Source organism: the organism of the source record quoted next, unplaced genomic scaffold, assembly GCF_019419815.1.
Source record: "Pyrus x bretschneideri cultivar Hongxiangsu unplaced genomic scaffold, Pyrus_bretschneideri_v1 Contig26, whole genome shotgun sequence".
In the NCBI taxonomy this organism is placed as follows: Eukaryota; Viridiplantae; Streptophyta; class Magnoliopsida; order Rosales; family Rosaceae; genus Pyrus; species Pyrus x bretschneideri.
In genome coordinates, this window is record NW_025999568.1 from 4,853,467 (window position 1) to 4,874,127 (window position 20,661).

The following is a 20,661-nucleotide window of genomic DNA, read 5'->3' on the forward strand; positions in this document are numbered from 1 at the left end:
TTATATTCAGTTTTGTTTTTTTATCCACTAGTATTAAACCTGTAAATGTTAGACATCAAGAAACTTTGCTGCAAATCTAATTACCAATCCATTCCAAACCTTAGCATCAACTTCACTACGAAACCACCATCAATTTGATTCTGTAGAAGTAAAGGGATGGCCTTGGAAATTTGAATATACCCAAAAACAAAAAAAACAAAAAGGAGAAAGATAAGGGACGAAAGGAAAGGAGCAAAACATCTGTTTCTACAACGAGTGTTATTCCAACATGAAGATTTGAAGGTCTATTATTCCATTTTTATAGTGATCTCAAGCTTCTCATAACACGAAGACAATCTTAACAGCATTACGTTGATTTGTAAGTTACAAATGATAATTACATCTGCATTTTTTCTTCCACAATAAGCATTACGTTCCATCGATGATTTCAGCCATGAATACTAATTTTCTAGGAGCAGGGAATTTATATTGCGAACTAGGTGATTTGTGGTGCTGACATTTTAATTGGTGGCATCAGTTTTTCTTGCAGCTTGACCAATATTCAGCAACAAGCTTGGAGAAGTAGGAGTTGGTAGCCAACAGCTTTGAAGGTTGTTCATACTCCACCAACTTCCCTATTTTTTCAAACAAAATCACACTACATGTTAGCATTAGGATTTAATAACCAATTACAGAAAACATCATATCCCCCTGGTAAGACTGGTTTATCAAAAATTTTAAAAATTCTAATTGAATTAGACGTGTTCGAATTTTTTCTGTCTCAAATTATATTGAAATGCGATTAAGAGATGATTGGAAAGAAAAGCATACCATAGGAGAGAACCATGACCATGTCACTGTCTATGACGGTTGGAACTCTGTGAGCTACAGTTATAACAGTGCATTCTGCGAATTCCTGCCTTATGATTCTCTGCAGAATGGCATCTGTTGAAGAATCAATGGAGGCAGTAGCCTCATCGAGAACTAAAATTCTGTTCCTCTTGAGAAGGACTCTTCCGAGGCAAAAGAGCTGGCGTTGCCCGACACTCCAATTTTCCCCTTCATCACTCACTGTTGAAGTCATTATAGTTATAATTTACAGTACAATATGATTGTAGTTGGAACCGGGGATTAAGTAAGATGTTCATCATTATGTTTCTCATTCAGTCATAGGAAAGATCATAAACTCACCAGAGGAGTCAAGTAGATTTGGTAGGTTGCTGACTGTCGCCTTGAGCTGGCACTTCTCTAGAGCCTGCAGATGAAAATGTCCTTAAAATCGTACTAGTACGAAACAGAACGCATTGTATGTAATGCCTAAAGTAAAATTATGCAGGGAAAGCCTTTTTCATCATTTAACCGGAGTCAGTTAGCTCACCCTCCATATCTCATCATCAGAGTAAAGACCTAGAGGATCCAAGTTGGTTCGGATGCTACCTCTGAAAAGAGTTGGTTCTTGGGGGATGATGCTTAGCTTCATTCTCAAATCTTTTAGGCCCATCGAACATATGTCAAGTCCATCTATAAGAATTTTACCACTTGCCGGCTCTACTAAGCGAAACAAAGCGCTTATGAGTGTAGTTTTTCCGCTTCCTGTCCTTCCCACAACTCCTACTCTAGTGCCTTCTTTGAATGTGCATGTAATTCCCTTTAGAACTAGAGGAGCATTAGAACGATACTTTATCTGTAATCAACCAAAAGAAATAATCAATTATTAGAATTTCAACCTGATCAAATGATAAGGTAGTTAAAGAACAACAATAGTATATTACCTTCAGAGAATAGAGCTCTATTCTACCCTTGTTAGGCCATGAAGATGGCGGCCTCTTGTCCTCCACAATTGCAGGAGGCTCTGGCGGAATCATCATGAATTGTTTTATCCTTTCAACTGAGATAATGTAGTTGCATAAGTTGCAATACCATCGTGTCACAAAAATTTGTGTCCCCGTTAGCGTTAAAGCATATGACAGCGAAAGGCCAATAAGCCCTGCAGACATCAAGTAAATTTTTTTTTTCAAGTTAAACACCTATAAACACCTGAAATTCAACACATGGATTGCTCTTAATAAGTACCTGGAGCAACATAACCCTTGGGAAGTAAGATAAGTAAGAAAGCAGCCACAAAAAGGGTCAAATTTTGAAGTACTTCTGTCCTTAAAATTAACCACTCCATGGTTGCGTTAGAATGAAAGAACAGTCGGGCATCTGTGTCAACTAGCTTCAAGTAGTTGTGGAAGAATCTGTCAACCATTTTAAAAGCTCTTATAGTAACCACTCCAAGTGCTGTCTCCGATGCATAGTTCATAACCGGAGCTTTGGTTGTTCCATTGATTCTTATTAGTTCCCTTGCAGTGGCTAGATAATACCCCTGAACATATTTTGCGGCAACCATGGCGAGAATGCCTACAATGAGAACTTGCCATGTGACAGAAGCCATAATTCCAATCGTTGCCAGGAGTTCAAGGCCAGCAGACATTATGAAGATGATGGAGAAAGGTACATCAAAATCCAAAATACTTAAATCAGATGAGGCCTGCAAAAGTATAAATATAAAATGGTTTTGATAACAAGTGATTGGAATACAATTACCAGAGTGCATAAAGTAGCATTTTGTCTACTTACTCGTATCAAAATCCGGCCAACAGGGGTTGAGTCAAAGAAGAGCATAGGAGCCTTAAAAATAGCGTCGGTGAAACCAGAGAAAAAGGCTTTAGAAGCTTTCAATCCCATATAAGCTGCTGAAAATGACCTTAGATATACAAAGACAGCACTAAGTGTTGAAATTGCTGTATAAACGCTGATGAGCATGCCATTGGTTACGTTAGGCATTTGAATGCCTAGAGCTAGCCAATAAGTTGAAATAGCCTGAAGACCAACAAAACCAGATTGTGTCATTATGCCAAAGATTACAAGAAGAGTTCCTTTGGACACAAGAAAATAATCCCGAATGGGTTTCAGTCCAACATCACCAATCCCTCTCTCTTCTTCTTCTGTTAGTTGCACGCCAGGCACACCCTTCACAGAAATATCCCCTTCACTGTTATTTGTAGTGAGGTAAGCTGTCTGAAGTTCCTCCGGCATAACTATATCTCCCTTTTCAGATTCTTCTTGGCTTTGATTATTCGAAGGACCCAATGTTGTTACTGTATCTCTATGAGCATTTACAAGTTGCTCAAATGCTGTTCCTGCCATCAAGAGATTCTCATAGCTTCCAGATTGAGTAACTTGTCCACCCTCCATTACCTGCAAATGAAATAAGGTTTCATGAGCAAACCAATTTGAATATTTATTGCAAATAAACTGCAAAAATGAGTTAACAACAACGTACTAGAATTTTATCAACTTCTGAGATGAATTCAACTTGATGAGTCACCAGAATTACAATTTTCTTTGCTAGAGTGGCCATGACGCATTCCTGCACAAGTCATTCAAATTGAGTAAACTGTTTCTATGAGATTACGACGATAAATGTGATTTTCATGCTTCTTAAAACGCTTGATCTTTGTCTTTCTTACATGAAATAGAGTTGCACCAGTATGGGCATCCACTGCACTGAAGGGATCATCAAGGAGATAAATATCAGCATCACTATAGACAGCTCGGGCCAGTTGAATCCGCTGCTTCTGCCCTCCACTCATGTTAATCCCCCTCTGGCCTATTTCAGTAAGATCACCGTGGTCAAAACTATTGATGTCCTTATCCAAAGCACAAGCTTTTATGGCATTCTCATATTTGTTCTTGTCCATTGGCATGCCGTAGAGTATGTTATCACGGACTGTCCCACTTTGTATCCAAGAAGTTTGAGAAACATAGGCTATGGTTCCAAATACATCAACCTGCTTGCAAGCATTAATAAAGTTAAAATAAAAAACTTAGTGCATCGAGTATATTGAAGTTTTCATATGTTTTCAACTCACAGTTCCTGAAATTTTCGGCATCTCTCCAAGTATAGCGTATAGTAGTGATGATTTTCCTGCTCCAACTGGTCCACAAACTGCAACTTTCTGCTCCCTTTGCACTTCTAAATTCACATCTCTAAGAGTTGGATCTGTTGATTGATCAGGATACCAGCTGAAATTACCTCTTTCTATTCTTAAGCTCTTATCGGAATTCATTGAGGGCAACTTCCTTACTTCATCATTTTTCAGCTCGTCATCAAGCAAAAACACATTGAGCCTGTCAAATGAAACCTTGACTTGGATTAGCACTGAAAGAGCCTCTGGTATCATTCTTACAGGTTCCCCCATGCTCCTTAGTGAAGCTAGAACCGTGAATATGGTACTTGCATTAAGAGGGACACTTTTGAAAATGATACATCCGAGAAAGACAACTGAAGAGATGATGGTGGGTGACATCCAATACAGCAAAGTTCCATAAGCCCTTCTAAATTGCGAGTCAGACAACCATTTGAATTCACGTTCACGAAGGGAATCGACAATGTTTTTAAATTTCTCTTCCCAAGACTGTAACTTGATGATTTTCATACTGTTCAGGATCTCAGAAGTGGCTCTGAGTCGCTCATCTTGAGCGATCATGAATTGGGACTGACACTTTTGAAGTGTCTTTGCAAATGGCACATTCAAGAGACCACAAATGACTAGAGGAAGCAAACCAGGAAGAGCACCAAGACCCACCACCCAGAAAAGAACTCCAATGGCAAGGAATAGTTGCAACGCATATGTCCATGTCGAATGTAGCCACCATGGGAACTCGCCCATTCGATAGGCATCAACTGCTATATAATTTACAATCTCACCAGCTGAGTGCCTTCTCCTTCCCAAGCTAGAAAGCTTGAGCTGCTTTTTATAAACTGCCACCATCAAGGCTGACCTCATCCTCATTCCAGACCTCCTTGCGTCGAAAAACCAATGTCTCTGGCTTAAAGATTCAACCACTTTGGAAAGAACTAGACACCCCACTATAGTGAAGCCTTCAGAGAGAGTTGCATTTTCATTATTCGAGTAATTTACAAAAGCATACAATATAAGAGGAGAAATTACAATTGCAATTGTCCTGATAAATGCACAAAATGCTATCCACATATTTTCTTTCATGTAAACTTTCACTACCGTCTGTAGAACCAGGTTCCTGGTGCTGCTTGAGCTCTTCTCCCTTAAGAGTGAATCCCATGCATTGGCAAACTTTAGGTACGCTAAATCTGCTTCGTCTTCAGAAACAAGAGAAGGGATGTCTTCGAGAGCTAATGTTTTCGAGGAACCCAAGTTGAGTAAAGGGTTAATCCAAGCAAATGTCAGTTTGCTTTGGAAGCTAGCCCGATCTAGTTCTGATTTCTGGCTCTTTCTTGTCGATTTTTTGCTCAATAGAGGTTCAGATAGGCTGTTATCTTGGGCATGCTGATGAACACAGTGACTGAGGTTTCGAACAGCACACAACAGAAGTAAGAAGCTCACTGGCCATGTCATTGCATCAAACATCTGAATGCTATGAGTTCTTACAAGTATTTCGATGTTTAGAGCCGAGGCCAATGAAAATGAGGAGAACCACCAAACAGAGTTCAAGATTTTGATCCATTTGGAACTTTGCACTAGCAATGAAGCAGTGAAAGAAATCCAAATTAGTCCTTTGGCAAAGTAATTCAACCGGACAAAATGTTCCGATTGATCATCACTTTCGGATATTAGATCCCATAAACCAGCAGCAAAATATGCAATGCTAGTAAGAGCACAGCAAATTGAAATAGCTAGAGAGAACTGGTCCCTTCTGGCTGGAACAGTAATATAATGCTTCCGTATGGTGCTTATAAGGGTAAATAAGAGAAAAACACAGAGGAAGACCAGATTTATGCCATTGATAATAGTTCTTTGAGTGCAGTAAGAACCCAGTTCAAGTTCACCACCACAAATCCGTGAAAAACTACTCCCTGGATATCCGAAAACCAATCACAAATCATCACAAAACTGCATGTTAAGCACTGGGAAAAGTTGGAAAACACAAGCAAAATGAAAAAGTGCATGGAGTGCAATTATACATTGACATAGAGAAATGATCAAACAGAAAGAAGGCGAAGAGTTGAAGACGTAAAAAGCTATACTAATGAAGATCATTGAATACCACACTATTGAATTCTACTTCACTACAACAGCAGCAAATTTATCAATCGAATTCACTGAAAAACATACCATGTTCATAGAGAAAATTATATTGTGTACTTACCAATTGAGCTCCTGAAGGAAGCCATACTTGTGCAACGTCTTTGCGGCAGCACCCCAAACTATGTATGAGAGATGAGCTCAAATATCAATACACATCTTCATAGAAAGAAGTACCCCACTTAACTTCCGCCCCTTGCACCTTCTCCAGACAAATAAAGTAGTATAACGTCTTGTCAGAAAAGAGAAAGTAATAAAACAGTGAATCTGCAGAAATGGTAGATCTCACATCAGCATCTTGTTTCATTTGTTTGTTTGATTGCATGGACAGTCTGTATTATCGGCAAACTAATAGACTACTTATTTATTATGGACGCCTCAGGCATTTCCTTGTTATTATACACTTCTCGTCTACAATTTTGCTTCTCGCATTTCTATTTATTATATAAAAACAAGCTACTTAGCAAACATGTTTACACAATTCAGCCAAACATTCATTCTTTATTTAGTCCAACTTGACTGCACAAACCCCAGGTTTTTAATTTTTCTTTTAATTTGTCTTTGGTGTATATTTTTTTGCAGTTTCATATGTTTACGTACAAGAACGGGTCAAATTTAAAAAAACAAAAACAGATCATATATCTTCATTACGTATTCCAGTGCACTAAGGTCACGGGACATTGTAGCCACACCCGAATGTATGAACAAGAACAATGTTCCACCTTTTTCTCTCTTTTTTCCTTTTCTTGCTAATCATCATTGATCTGGTAAAAAACATTCGCAGAAAAACAAATTTCACAGACTTTCAGTTTTTACTTTCTACATTTTATTCGGTCTTATATTGTTTACGTACACCTACAATGTAAAAACAATTACAGGAGGACACCTTTGTATCTCTATTCTTTTTTTTTTCACTAATCATTAAACTCGTGAAAAACATTTGCAGAAAGCAAATTTCAAAACTTTGAATAACCCTTTATTTTACCAACTCTAATTAGTAATAATCCATTGTTTAATCATATTATCATCACCGACAATAATAATCAAGAGGCGGAGCAGGGGGACTCACTTGGCAATTTGGTTTTGTGGGCTTTGAGTTTTAGCCATCGCTCTTTTTATCATGTGCTCTTGTCCTGTCCAGACCATATTAAATGGGTTGAAGGCGATCGTGATTTGTATTGGAAAGTGGGGAATGAATCCCATTAATATCAAATAGATGAAAAGAATAGATCGACAAGAAAACAGATACGTACGTATCAATATCACTTTGGAGACGTTGGAATAGGTAGTGATTGTTGCGGCCAAAAATCGTCAATCATGGGAGTCATGACACTTGGGATATAACTGGCATGTCATGTCTTAAGTCGTTAAATATTACAATAGTCTACATATAGTAAAATGTGAAAAATATACATATTTATATGGAGAGATTCAAGATTCATGAATTTTTTTTTTTTTAATAACTGATAAAATGTCTTGAGCCCGTTTGACAATCATTTTAATAGAAAATAAAAATTTATTTGATAACTATTATTGGAAACTAAAAACCAAAAGCCAAACTTTATAAACGCACAAAAATAAGGTGATAACCATTTTGGTTTCACACCCAAACCAATTATTATATAACATCAGTTTGTTCTGATTTTAACTAAAGTAATGGGTGAAAGTAAACCAAACTTGACTATCGTTGGGTAGTTTAGTTTTGTCGGTTACGGGCTAATCCCAATTTTAAGATCTTGCTAACGTTCTTTCTATTTTGTCACTTAATATTATGGTATAGTAATATTTTTTTTCACTTATAAATAAGAGTTCTTATGTTCGATTCTCACCGAAGACGAATTTGAATCAAATTATTATGATAGACCCACTCTCCCACACCTACAGTGTAGTGTAAATAATATCATATGTATTTTTTTAGACGACTCTATTATCCTGACTCTTGACATTTAGCATCAGTGCATTTATCTGCATTTAAAATAAATTATTAGACTAATATAATTGATATTAGTTTTTCCACGTCATCATAGTAGTATCGATTAAAGAGGTATTCGCCGATTTTCCACTGAATTTGTAAGAGATACCAATTTCCTCCTGAACTTGGGGGCGGGAAATTTTAAATTTAGCCAATTACCTCCATAATTGCCCAGTTTCTAGTAACGAATTTGTTGAGAGTTATTACTTTTCTTATTTGAATTTGGGTCTTGAATTGGAATAGGTGAACTGAGACGATAATGTGAATCATGTCATAAAGAAGGCTAATGAAATGGCATCATAACCCAAGATATTGTTGAAAAAGCAAGACCTTGGAGAAGATTCATAGTTGTCCGCATTAGGGATAAAATTAAAACAAAAATTGTACGACGTGAACTATCGGAAGAGAAGAAGAAGAAAAAAAAAGTGTGTTGTCCACATTAGGGATAAAATTACCTTGCTCTCAAACAATTGTCATGTGTCGTGCATGTGACCAAGATGAATGCAAAATTGAATGAAAAATTCCAAAATCCAACCCCAAGAGGAAATTGACCAATTATAAAAGTTTAGGGGGTGATCAGCTAAACTAAAATTCAAGGGAGAATTTGGCCAATTATAAACGTTCAGAGGGTAATTGGCTAAAATTAAAGTTCAAAGGCAAAATTGGCAGCTCCTTACAAGTCCAGAAGGAAAATCGAGAAATAAATCATATCATGGATCTATTACTAACAATAAATTAACAATTCATCCCCAATTCAACAAGCAAACAGTATTGGCGAAGTTAAAGGATTGGAATAAATTGAAGAAATCAGACAAAATATTGAAGAAAGTTTAAGTTTCATAATAAAATCATTTGGCATATTACGTATATGCCCAAGCAAGGTCCTCTTCCCATCAATGTGAAATTTGCAGGAGCAAATTTCTATCATGGATCGAATTGACGAAAATCTACACACATAAAGAAAAGAGACACATGGAATTAGACTACTACTGTGTAATGTTCACCAAAGGGTCTCTAATGCGTAAGTGAGAAAGACTATAGGAAATAATTAGAGTGTGGTGAGAGCTTTTGTTTACTAGAATAAAGTGGATGGTCTTAACTATTTATAGAAAATTGAGGATTCAACCCTAGCATCCAAGTTCGTTGAACCTGTAAGCAGAGTGTTACCTTGTTTGCACACCGACGGACAACACAAATAGTATGATGTGGAGCACGTGTGACTGTTGAACTTCACAAGTGGGATAACCTACCCTGATACCAAGAAAGTTGAGGTTCCACCACAAAACTAATTGGCAGTATAATGAGTAGCCCAACTCCTTATAAGCCCATGCATATCCCCTTTTTCCCAATAGTGTGATTCATTCTCAACAAATATAATGTCATTTTAATCAAAGAAGTTTGTTCATTCATCTACTCATCCCACTAAATATAACGCCAATGGAATATAATAGATGATGTGGGCATAGCCGTATTGGCTGGAGTGAATCTGTATTCGTAAATTTTTAATATATGCAAAGTTATATACATGGTAGGCATTTCGTAGCCCTTTCAAAAATTAAGTTGAAATGCCAACGAGAGTTGATTGAATTGGTAAGGATTGTTCTTTTTGCTACACCAAGGTTTAGGTTTGAGTTTCACTGCTGGCAATCTCTCTTAGTGGGTGATGTAAAAAATCTTTAAAAAGTGCTAAGACCTCTTTTGTAAACCCTCAAAGAAGCTTGTGTTATGTCTTGACTTTGGAATAAAGTAGTGTGTCTTCCCCCCATACTTTATTGAACCTCAGGCCATCTCTAACCGAATGAGGGCAAGAGGGCTCATTTTAGCCCCATAGCCCTCAAGAAATTAATATTTTAATGAATAGTGTCAGACCATATTTCTTACCATCTCCGATTGAGGGGCCAGAAGGTCATAAACCAAACATAACCCTGTAACAAAAAATCATCTCCAACTGAAGAGGTCAAAGGGCCATAAGGCCAAGCATAATTTATTATTTTAATTGAATTAATATGGCTACTTAAATTAAACTACCTCAATAATTTTGCGAGATGGAATGTCAAGAATTTTTCGAGTTGGAATCTCAATAATTTTACGTCTCGGATTTTGAGTGCCACGTGTCAATTTGTGAGTAACTTTACAGATTTCTTGTCGATAAGGAATCTCAATAATTTTACGTCTTGAATTTCGAATGCCACTGTCGATCTGTGAGTAACGTCTCAGATTTCATGTGCCACAAACAAGTACCTACAACATGATCTTGTAATGTTACTTAATGTTTAATGTTGTTTAATGGCTTAGGTAGTTATTTTTTGGGGGAAGGGGGGGGGATAACAGAGTTTGTAAAAAAAATTAAAATATTTTGTAAAAAAAAAAAATTCAAATGTAACAGCTAGCTGATGTCAGCAAGTAGCCATTGGGATTCAAATTGTTGGACCAGCTGGGGCTGGTTGGGTTGGGCCAGCCAGTTGGCGCGATTCTCATTTTGTGGCCCAATGGGACCCACGAGCCATTTGGCCTAGTTTTCGGTTTGAGACGGTTTTTGTGTCATTTAGGACTATTTTCGACCTTATAACCCTCTGACCGGATCAATTGAAGATGACCTTAGAATTGAGTTGAAATAAAGTGAGACTAAAACGCTTTAAGGATAAGGAACCCATTTATGCCAGCTACTCCCACTTCACATGAACCCAAACTTTCAATTATTGAAGACTCTATCCTGACAATCTAAAGCTTCAATTAGTCAGCAAGCAGAGTTTAGGTAAGTATACGAAGAAGCAATTTCATAGTGCTTCTGCTATTCCGGTCCTACGAAAATGTCTGGTTCTTGGCTTTCGGAATGTTAGTTCAAATAAAGTTCTTGTCTTTTGGAATGTTAGTTCAAATAAAAATACATACCTGTTACTTTTATGTCAAGAATATTTCTATTTAACTCATTACGCTTTGACCTCAAATATTCTTTTATCAAGAATATTTTTATTTAACTCATTACGCTTTGACCTTAAATATTCTTTCATCTTACTTTAACCTAGCGTATCACTTTCAATAAAAGATAAAAATAAAAAAAATATCATTTTCATTGTTACCATGATTGTTTCCTAGGCGTGTTCTATCAATGATTCCTTAATTTGCATATCCACCAGTCAACCATGTGTAAACTTGTCACCTTACGATGATATGCTTCCACTCTATATGAGGATATATTTTCTGCACCCTTCTTATTCATATTTATCATTGAAAAACACATGCATGCATGACACATCTCATACCTCACTTTTAAGAATGCATGCCAATCTCTACTTCTCAATTAGTAAATCTTAAGGGTTCAGCCACTAAATGGTCCCAAATATGTTCGAAAAACCTAAATATACTCCACGTGTCCAAACATTCTGGATTCTTATGTAGACAACATTCCATAGACATTGTAACGGATGTTGTAAAACTGATGGTATGTGCAGTGGAATAAATAAACAAGACACAAAATTTACGAAGTTCCTCTACAGTCAGTGTGACTGGAGTACGTCCTAGGGGCAGTAGTGGTGCTTTCATTATAATGTGGAATAATAAGATTACAAAGATAACTCTTTCTATTATCTCTTCTCTTCTTCCTCTCTCCTTTCTTCCTTTACCAGCCATATGTCTATCTGTCTATATTTGCTCTCCTTCTTCACATCCATTTTATAGACAAAACTTTAGACAAAGTTGTGGTGGGATAAATAGTGGATTGGTGGTGGGATGAACAGTGGATTGGTAGTGGGATAGGTGGCCATCCACAATGAATGGCCTGTAAATTACAACACTCCCCCTTGGATGGCCACAAGTCTTCGATTGACTTGTTAAAATCTTGATCTGTTTTGAATGCTCCCCCTTATGAGTATCTCCCCCTGATTTCAAATTCTTTAGGTTGATCATTGATCCTTCTGCTTTAGTCTCTTAGCGGGGAGAGTTGCCGAATGAGGTGCTTTACTTGTTGTTAACTTTCCATAGGCTTTTTCTTGAACTGGGCTGTAGGACTTTCTACAAGACTTGCACCAAAGGTCTGAATTTACTCCTTTTATCTGGAGTGGAATTTGATTCAAGGGTGGTGGACACTTGATCTTGAATCGGACTTGTGATTTCTTCAAGATCCTTGGGACTTGTCCTTGAATAAAATGGAACCACGAGCAGCTCCACATGACAAGTGATTTTCGGCTCCATCGGGGATGAATCAGTTCGTGTTTTGTTGTGCTCGTCTCCACATGCTTCAATGTATCATTTTCGCTTGCCTTATCTGTTCCCCTTGCAAAAGTGGTATTTTCCCTATGCAGGTTTGGCATCTTCTCTTGCAGTATTTGTCATCTAATGCAGGAATGGAATGCAAACCTTGCATTTGAAAGGTTCTTCAGAACATCACTTCTCAGTGACTCATCATGCTTGGCAGCTCCAATCATCATATTAGCAATTTGAAAATGAGTACTCGAGAGTAATGCTAGGTAAGCAATCAGGAAAGTTTCCAGGCAGTCGGTTCCTAACTAGAAATTTCATTTCAAGTTTCTGACTAATTGCTTTCTTTCTCCTTAGTCCTCTAGGTAAGAATAAGGACAAAGAAAAATGACAGAGAGATCACATGATATGAGATACTTTTACTCTCGTCCCTAATGATATGAGATATTCTTGCTCTGGTGTGACTTATTTGAAGAGGTATTCTCGGAGAGGAAGAAAACAGAGTATTTCAAGAAGCTTTGTTGAAGATGCATTCTCAGAGAGGAAGAAGAGTTAGATATTTTTGTAGGTCTACCTTGTTCTGGAAGATAGAGATCGACATATATAGGGATTTCCCAATAACAGGTGATGGTGTTGTGCCTTTACTCTTGTCAACAACTGTGGTGTAATTAGAACAGTAAGATTCACGTGTTTTCAACTTTATCAGAGATCTTTGACAAAGTTACAAGTGATATCCAAAAGCTGAGATTGTGTCTGAGAAATGTTGACGAACTTTATCCTGAAATCTGGCTTTTGAAATTCGGAGAGCGGTGTCTCTTCGATTTTTGAACAAGTGGCCCTGTTGCTTCTTCTTTTATAGAGGCATCAATTGTGCTCAAAATGTATGCTCGAAGAACTAATGCATATAGAATTTTCCCTTTCTTGCACTTTTGAGATTTTATCTGACCTCCTTTTTCCTTCATCATTTCTGAAAAATGGCTTGCCTATCTAACATTTGCTTAGATTTGAGTCTTAAGAGTGGTACAGACGAGCCGCGCCAGGATAATATATGGTGTTCATCATTCTTATCTTCTAATGGTCCTCTTACGGTTGGGGACTCTGTGATGAAGAATGACCTAACCGCTATAGTGGTATCTAGAAATCTTCTTACTCCCAAAGATAACAGAATCATTTCAAACCGGTCTGATAAGTCGGCCGTTCAAGACTCATTGGCTCTCAGTATTCAGTGTGCGGGCCTTGTTTCTAATATGGGTCAATGCCTACTTGCTCGAACTCACCAAGTTGAATCATTGATGGCTGAGGTGGCAAGTCTTAAACAAGAGATTAGAGGGCTTAAGCACGAGAATAGAGTACACATACTTGCAAATAATTACTCGACGAACATGAAAAGAAAGCTTGACTAGCTACTGGAATCCGAAGGTCGGACTCAAAATGACAATCAGGGGTTCGAGTCTTTATTCCAAAGATACCCATTGTCTCAGCCGTCTGGAGTTTCACCAAGTACTGAGGCTCCAAATAATCAATCTCTGGTGCCTTCCCCTTCTGGGGTACTTCCGAGTACTGAGGCTTCACATAAGCAACCTTTGTGAAGGTTCCCTCCTATTTGTTTGTTTTAACTCATGTGTATGTAATTTCTCGGAGATATTAATAGATAAGCTTTATTTCATTCAATGTATTGTGCCAAATAAAGCATATACTTCACTAAGATGTGGTACTTTTGGACCAAATATCAATTTATCTTTACTTTCACGAAGATAAATGATCATTCTTGGTGTCTAAATAATTTAAGTATTCAACTCATAATCTTCAATCCATATGATTCTTTATAAACATCATGAACAAGATTTGTGTTGGCATATTGTTCGATTCTGCAGTTCGAGACAATATCTCTCTCAACACTTTATAAACTTTCTAGACTCTTCAAGAGTCTAAATCTAATATTATCGACTCTTGCAAGAGATTTTAGTACGTTACAACAATATCATGATGATAGTACGCACTAAGGCAATTTATACCATCCATTGGTATTTAAGTACATATTTTATGCTTTACCCTTCCAAGTTTTTCTTCAAGCAATCTGAATCTTTCAGGGATTTTCTACACTTCATAACACATTTTCCTTTGGAATTTATACATAGCAACTTGCTTCCATGTATATTTGAGGGATTTACTTATGGAGATATGATGTGGGCGACTCATAACCCTTCGTATATAATTCTCCATTCATATGAACTTATTTATAAGAGCATAATTTTAGGTTTCAATTAGTAACCTTGTGTCGTATCATGTGAGTGTAATTCACTGTATTACAAATGCCCATATGTAACCTCATTTGGTTTAACATCTTTTGGCTATTTGTATTATATACACATATATATAGGTCCATTTTTTGCCACGTTCTTACAAGATTGTAATGGAATTGCCTTTCTCCATTTTTGGCAAATAATATTTCCTTTCGTCGACGAACAAAAGAACATGACTCAATATCAATACAACTTATTGATGAATTTAGTAGCTACTTGTAAAAACCAAAATTACCATTGGTTGTCATCAATCATTGATCCCATATTCTCATGTGCATGCACATGCATAAAAGCTTTTCATTTCTTTGGATATCCATTGCCTCTTCAAGGGCATTACACTATTTCTTCCAGGGTAATCATAATTTAGAGAATGCGAATCATAACCTCCTCTAGAGCGTTATAGAGCTGGGATTTTAATCTCCACTTCCGGGAGTTGAGTCATTGGAACCTATATGTCTATCATGCTTCATGCATAAGACATCAACAATCCCATGTCCGTGAATTGTCTTTTTTGGGACATGTATCCATATGGCGACTGTCATACTTCCGGCATGCTACAGTTATGCTTTGGGAATGCAATAGTTCAGTAGTATCATATTCTTCTTCTTTCGAAATACTAAACCTTTTGAATCTAAGGGTCTACCACGCTTCAAGCGTGTAATAGATTTGTTACCACATTATTTTGTCCAACAGGAACATCAATTCATGTAGGCACATTTGCAACAAGCATATGTGATGTTATTACTTTCGTTGCATCATTAAATGCATCTGGCATTTGATTTGCATATCGTTGCATTATTCAATTATTCTCACTTGTTTTTTTTTATTTTTTTTTATTTTTTTTATATTGATTGCTTCATGAATCAAAATAAGACAAATTATCTTCATTCTTCTGGAACGATCTTTTCTCATCATTCTTCTGGAACCATGTTATTTTCTCCCCCTAACGGCGGGAAAACTATCTTATCAAAATCTTAGTCTGCAAGTCGCGCGGTAAACATATCCCAGTCAAGGGTTCCAAATGTTGAATGATAGATGGTGAATCAAATTCAACATAAATTTCCAGTTTGCCTTCAGGCCTCATTTTTAGTACATTGTGGCAGTGTAATAGGCACATAGATAACATAATAAAAAACTCGTACATGTGTAATATTTGGCTGGTGCCCAAACACGAGTTGTATTGAGAAATATTGATGGTTGGTAACTGGTCTCAACCAAACTTAATAGTGAATTATGTATAATAGTATGTCCACAAGTAGAAAAACTTGCAATCTCGTTTTCATGAGTAGAGCGTGGGTAATCAATTTAATTTGCTTAATAAATGCTTCTGCTAATCATTTTTGGGTATGAACATGAGGAACATGGTGTTCAACATCAATGCCCAATGACATACAATAATCATCAAAACTTCGAGATGCAAACTCTCCAGCAAAATGTATCATACATCAAGGAACTTCTGGTCCTTATTTAATAGTCTGTGGATTGAGACTTTTATGTCATTTATTACAATTAAGTTGTGGCACTTCGGCTCTTCAAACTTAAAGCGCTCATCAATGAACTTCATGTCTGATCTTGAGGATCTAGGGTCTAATCATTTTATGTGATGAGGATCAAGAAACTTTAAGTTCTAATCTGATCAAGGAATTTCGGGTCTAGTATGTACTCATCATAACAAAAAAAAAAGTACAATAAATAAATTAAAGCAATAGGCTATAACTCCAGCCATGGTAAATAAATTGCTTTTAAGTAAATAAAACTTGTGACAAGGGCTTTGATTCAACACCATTCACATAAATATCAAAGCTTTAAAGCAAAGGGTAATAATTCTACCCACTATAAATAAATAGAACTTGTGATAGGGTTTTAAACCAACACCATGCACATAAATATGCCAAAACAGAAAATGCAATGATTAAGTCCTTATCTTTTGCTTTTTTTCTTTTTTCTTGGTCTGCCATTTTCTTTTATTTCATCCCTTTTACTTTTATTATTATTTCACAGTTCGAAGTCATTTTAGTTATCTAGGAAATAATAGTAACACTAATTTCCAATTGGTGTTCCTCCTCAGGTAAGTTTCGAAAAAATCGAAACTGTTCCCATAAGTTTTGGAGTCAAGAGTGTCTGTAACTTATGAGAAGATCAAACCGTTATATTTAGTTCAAATTTTAGTATGATATGGATAAGAGGATACCGAACAACTTTTGTGAAGAACTAATTTTGATTTGAGCTACTGAAATGGAGTTTTCGTACTCATAAGGTGCTTGTCCAATTTTCTGCAGAAATTGGAAACTGAATTTGGTATTTCAGGCATCTACGATAATCGCACCTGTTGGAATTTTCTAAAAATTTGATATGTTGTAGGTACTGGGCGGATTAACAACTTTGAAGAAGAAAATATTTCAATCCGAGGTCTGCAAGTTAGAGTTCCGAGGCTGTTTACATGGCTGTCAGATTCTTTACGAATTTTGAGTCTGTACTCTTTTACTTCTTCAAAGGATGATATACAGTCATACAACAACATATATATATTTGCTTCAGGGAAATCAGTAGTACAAAGATTTGATGATGAAATAAAAAGATTTTCTTATCTGTGAGATTTTTTGAAAATTTGAAATGAAAAGATTTTATGATGAAAAGAAAATATTTTCTTATTTATGCTTTCCACTGACACGAGAGCTTTTCGCGCTGATAACGTGTTGTAAAACTGATGGTGTGTGCAGTGGAACAAATAAACAAGACACAAATTTACGAGGATCCTCTACAGTTAGTGTGACTGGAGTACGTCCTCGGGGCAGCAGTGGTGTTTTCATTATAATCTGGAATAATAAGATTTCAAAGATAACTCTTTCTAATATCTCCTATCTTCTTCCTCTCTTCTTTCTTCCTCTACCAGTCGTATGTCTATCTGTGTATATTTGCTCTCATTCTTCTCATCCATTTTATAGACAAAGTTTTAGACAAAGTTGTGGTGGGAAGAACAGTGAATTGGTGGTGGGATATTTGGCCATCCACAATGAATGACCTGTGAATTACAACAACGAATAATTTTTAGCCCTACATTTAGACTTTTAGTAATGAAAACATATTCCATTATCTAAAATAAAAGAAAAATATAATTAAAAGGTGGCAATTCAAGCTTTAGTTAAAGTTAAACACGCCTTCAATCTATTATTGAAGAAGAAGGTGCCAAAATTAGTCACTTTTTCCATTGTCTTGGTGGAAGACAAAAGTATTGAGACAATAAGCCGTCTGCATAAAGATGCTTTCCATAAACTTTAATAAAAATAAGAGAGGATAGAGTAAGTTTACCTGGCGTTTTGATTTAATAAAATTATGTGAAAAAAAAAAAGTTACACATGAATAAATTGTTCATTATCCACTACATTATCCAATGAGAATGGTGCAGTTCAATTACCTTCTTTATTATTTTTTTTGTCTGGTAATAATACTCAATACTGGTGCTAGTGCTGTATAGTGAATAATTTAGGGTTGGGCATAGGTCAGGCCTAAAATTGAAGGAACCAGACTAGACTCTGTGGAAAATAAAACGTGGCGGGTCAAGCCGGAGAACAGAAAAATGAAAGTTGAAATCGAATCTAACCTGACCCGTTTAAAACGGGCAGGTTCCTACAGGTCCCTGAGTCATTCCTGCCTGCTGTGCTTTTCTTGACCTGCAACAAACAACAAACAAATGAAGCTATGAAGCTTAAGGAAATTTCAAGTGTCCAGCGTCCTACTTGCATGTTTCAGCTCAACTTCTTGCAAATAACACCAACCCATATATCCAATTAGCTACGAAATTAGCAAGAACTCAAAAATTACATATATAATAATGCAATCTTCAACCTAAATAAAAAAAAAATTAAATCGATTTTGATATGAATGAGCTTCATACAACAGCAAGTATTACACACTGAAAATTTCAAGATGGGTCGTCAGGTGGTGGTTTGAGTTGAAAAGAGCTAAGTCAATTCGGGAGAGCGAAAGTCAGTTTGGTAGAGAAGGATCAAGAGGGAGGAGAGTTTTCGAGTTTAAGAATTGACGAAGACAATCTGGGAAAGAGAGATCAAGAGGGAGGTGAGTCCCCGAGTTTAAGAATCGATGAAAACGATCTGGGAGAGAGGAATCGAGAGAGAGGAAAGTCTCTGAGTTTCAGAATCGACTTAGATGATCGAGATTTAACGAAGACGATCGAGATTCGATGAAGATAATCTGAAGAAAAACCGAGAAACCGATAAAGGAATTTGCAGAGATACCCTAATGTGTGTGAAAGAAGAATTGAATGCACATGCATACGGTCTAGGCGGGGGGCCCGTGTAATCAGAAATCGGACCCGTCCCGCCCCACCATTTATTTGGATCCACCCCGCCCCGCTCCATTTCGTGTATCAAATATAAGGCCCTGCCCTATACCCACCCCAAACTGCCCTGGCCTGCAAGTCCAGGCCCGTTGGCCCAGTCCTAAAATAATTAGCTCTAACAATTATCTAATTAACCTGTAAATTAAATTAATCTCAAGCCTGAAGTTTCGAGTGCTTATCATTTGGGCCTGATGTTCAAAAATGAAAATTTTGTAAAAGCCAGAAATTCTAAATTACATTCCCTTGGAAACTATATTATTGCGAGCTTTTTACGCATCTCATTATTCTTTTAGAAAAATGAAAATTATGAACTTGGCAAAGCTTGATTTTGTCACCCAACATCACTTGAAAGAACTACTTTACTTGAGTTGTGGATGCCAAGATCCATCTTTGGGTACACCATCAAGTAAAGAAACACTACATCTTCCAAAGATTAGGTAAAAGCCATGATCTTCATTCGTCGCCACATGCATGAAGAGTTAAAGAGTGAATACTTGGCAGTTGAGGACCAACTGGCCATTTGGAATACCTTGAGAGATAATTATGCAATGTTTAAAATTAGCTCCTAAATGAAACTTTATGGGGAGATGTCAGTAAAGCAGATATGCTGGAAAAGACATTTAGTATTTTTCACGCCTCTAATTTGCTCATGCAACAACAATATAGAAAGTGCGATTTTATAGAGTACAACCAGCTGATATCAATACTCCTTATGGTTGAGCAGAACAATGAGCTCTTAATGAAAAATCATCAAGCTGGACCAACTGGATTATAACCATTCCCAGAAGTGAATACTACTTCCCTTGAAGCATACATCACTTCCTTTCGTGGTAGTAACTACAAAAAGGAACGTGGCCATAAGTGAGGCTGATAGAATGGAAAGGGTAAAAGTCATGGTGTTTATAATTACAACCAGGGTCAAAGTCATAGTCCAAACCCATGCTTTAAAAATGTAAACTATTAGAAGAGGAAAACTCATATGAATAATGGTCCTCTAAATATTGAATGCGTCTGCAATAGGTGTGGTGACAATATGCAATGGGCGTGTATATGTAGTACTCCTAAACATCTTGTAGGCCATTAACAAGCCTCCCACAAAGAAAAGAAGGTCGAGATAAATTTCATCGACCAAGCTAATTTAATGGGTATACATAATCCAGTGTTCAATTTATCAAGTCAATGGAACACAACCCATCTAGATACTTCCAACATTGTTGTGAAAATGGGGAATGAAGCTTATGGGTCTAATTAAATCAATTTTCATTCAATGAACTTTTATTTTCATTATCTAAACTTCTTGTTTGAAGCTTGTAATTTCAATTCAATAAAAAAGTTGCATTGTCGTTTTCTTTTATTATGAATAAATTGTTTTAACTCTAATTATTTTACTCATCAGAAAGCATGGATAAAAATTATGGCTGTTCTCAAAACAAGAACAATGGTGAAGATATTTGTCTTGCGGACTATGCAACCATGCATACGATACTTTGAGATCAAAAAATTTCTTAAGCTTAATGCTTACAAAGGTAAAAGTAACAACAATATCTGATCAATCAGACGTAATTGAAGGCTCAGGAAAAGCCCATGTCATTTACCAAATGGAACAATATTGTCCATACAGAATGGATTTTACGCTACTCACTCTACTAGAAATTTGTTGAGCTTTAAAGATATACATTTGAATGGTTACCATATTGAAACAAAAAATGCAAAAAATGTAAAACATCTATGCATTACCCC

General features: G+C 36.6%; 1 protein-coding gene across 2 annotated transcripts; it reads right to left on the reverse strand.

Moving 5' to 3' along the window:
- Positions 1–228: 228 nt before the first annotated feature.
- On the reverse strand, positions 229–6,623 carry LOC103957157 (ABC transporter C family member 8). 2 transcript variants are annotated; one of them, XM_048587197.1, is made up of 11 exons: positions 6,154–6,623; positions 3,897–5,860; positions 3,495–3,815; positions 3,308–3,394; positions 2,602–3,222; positions 2,053–2,512; positions 1,752–1,966; positions 1,358–1,663; positions 1,171–1,234; positions 811–1,050; positions 229–614 (listed from the first exon to the last, which is right to left on the reverse strand). In XM_048587197.1, exons 1-11 carry the CDS (start codon positions 6,176–6,178, stop codon positions 514–516), a joined length of 4,404 nt encoding a protein of 1,467 aa, XP_048443154.1. In that variant the 5' UTR covers positions 6,179–6,623; the 3' UTR covers positions 229–513. The 2 variants fall into 2 exon arrangements, with proteins under 2 accessions (XP_048443154.1, XP_048443155.1); XM_048587198.1 differs by having other exon boundaries at positions 3,897–5,524; positions 6,154–6,621.
- Positions 6,624–20,661: the final 14,038 nt, after the last annotated feature.

Excerpts from the sequence above, each read along its gene's own strand:
- LOC103957157 (XM_048587197.1), bottom strand. The coding sequence starts at position 6,178 with ATGGCTTCCTTCAGGAGCTCAATTG. Across the intron at positions 5,861-6,153 it reads TTCCTTCAGGAGCTCAATTG|GGAGTAGTTTTTCACGGATT; the intron begins GTAAGTACACAA and ends TCGGATATCCAG. Across the intron at positions 2,513-2,601 it reads TTGGCCGGATTTTGATACGA|GCCTCATCTGATTTAAGTAT; the intron begins GTAAGTAGACAA and ends ATACTTTTGCAG.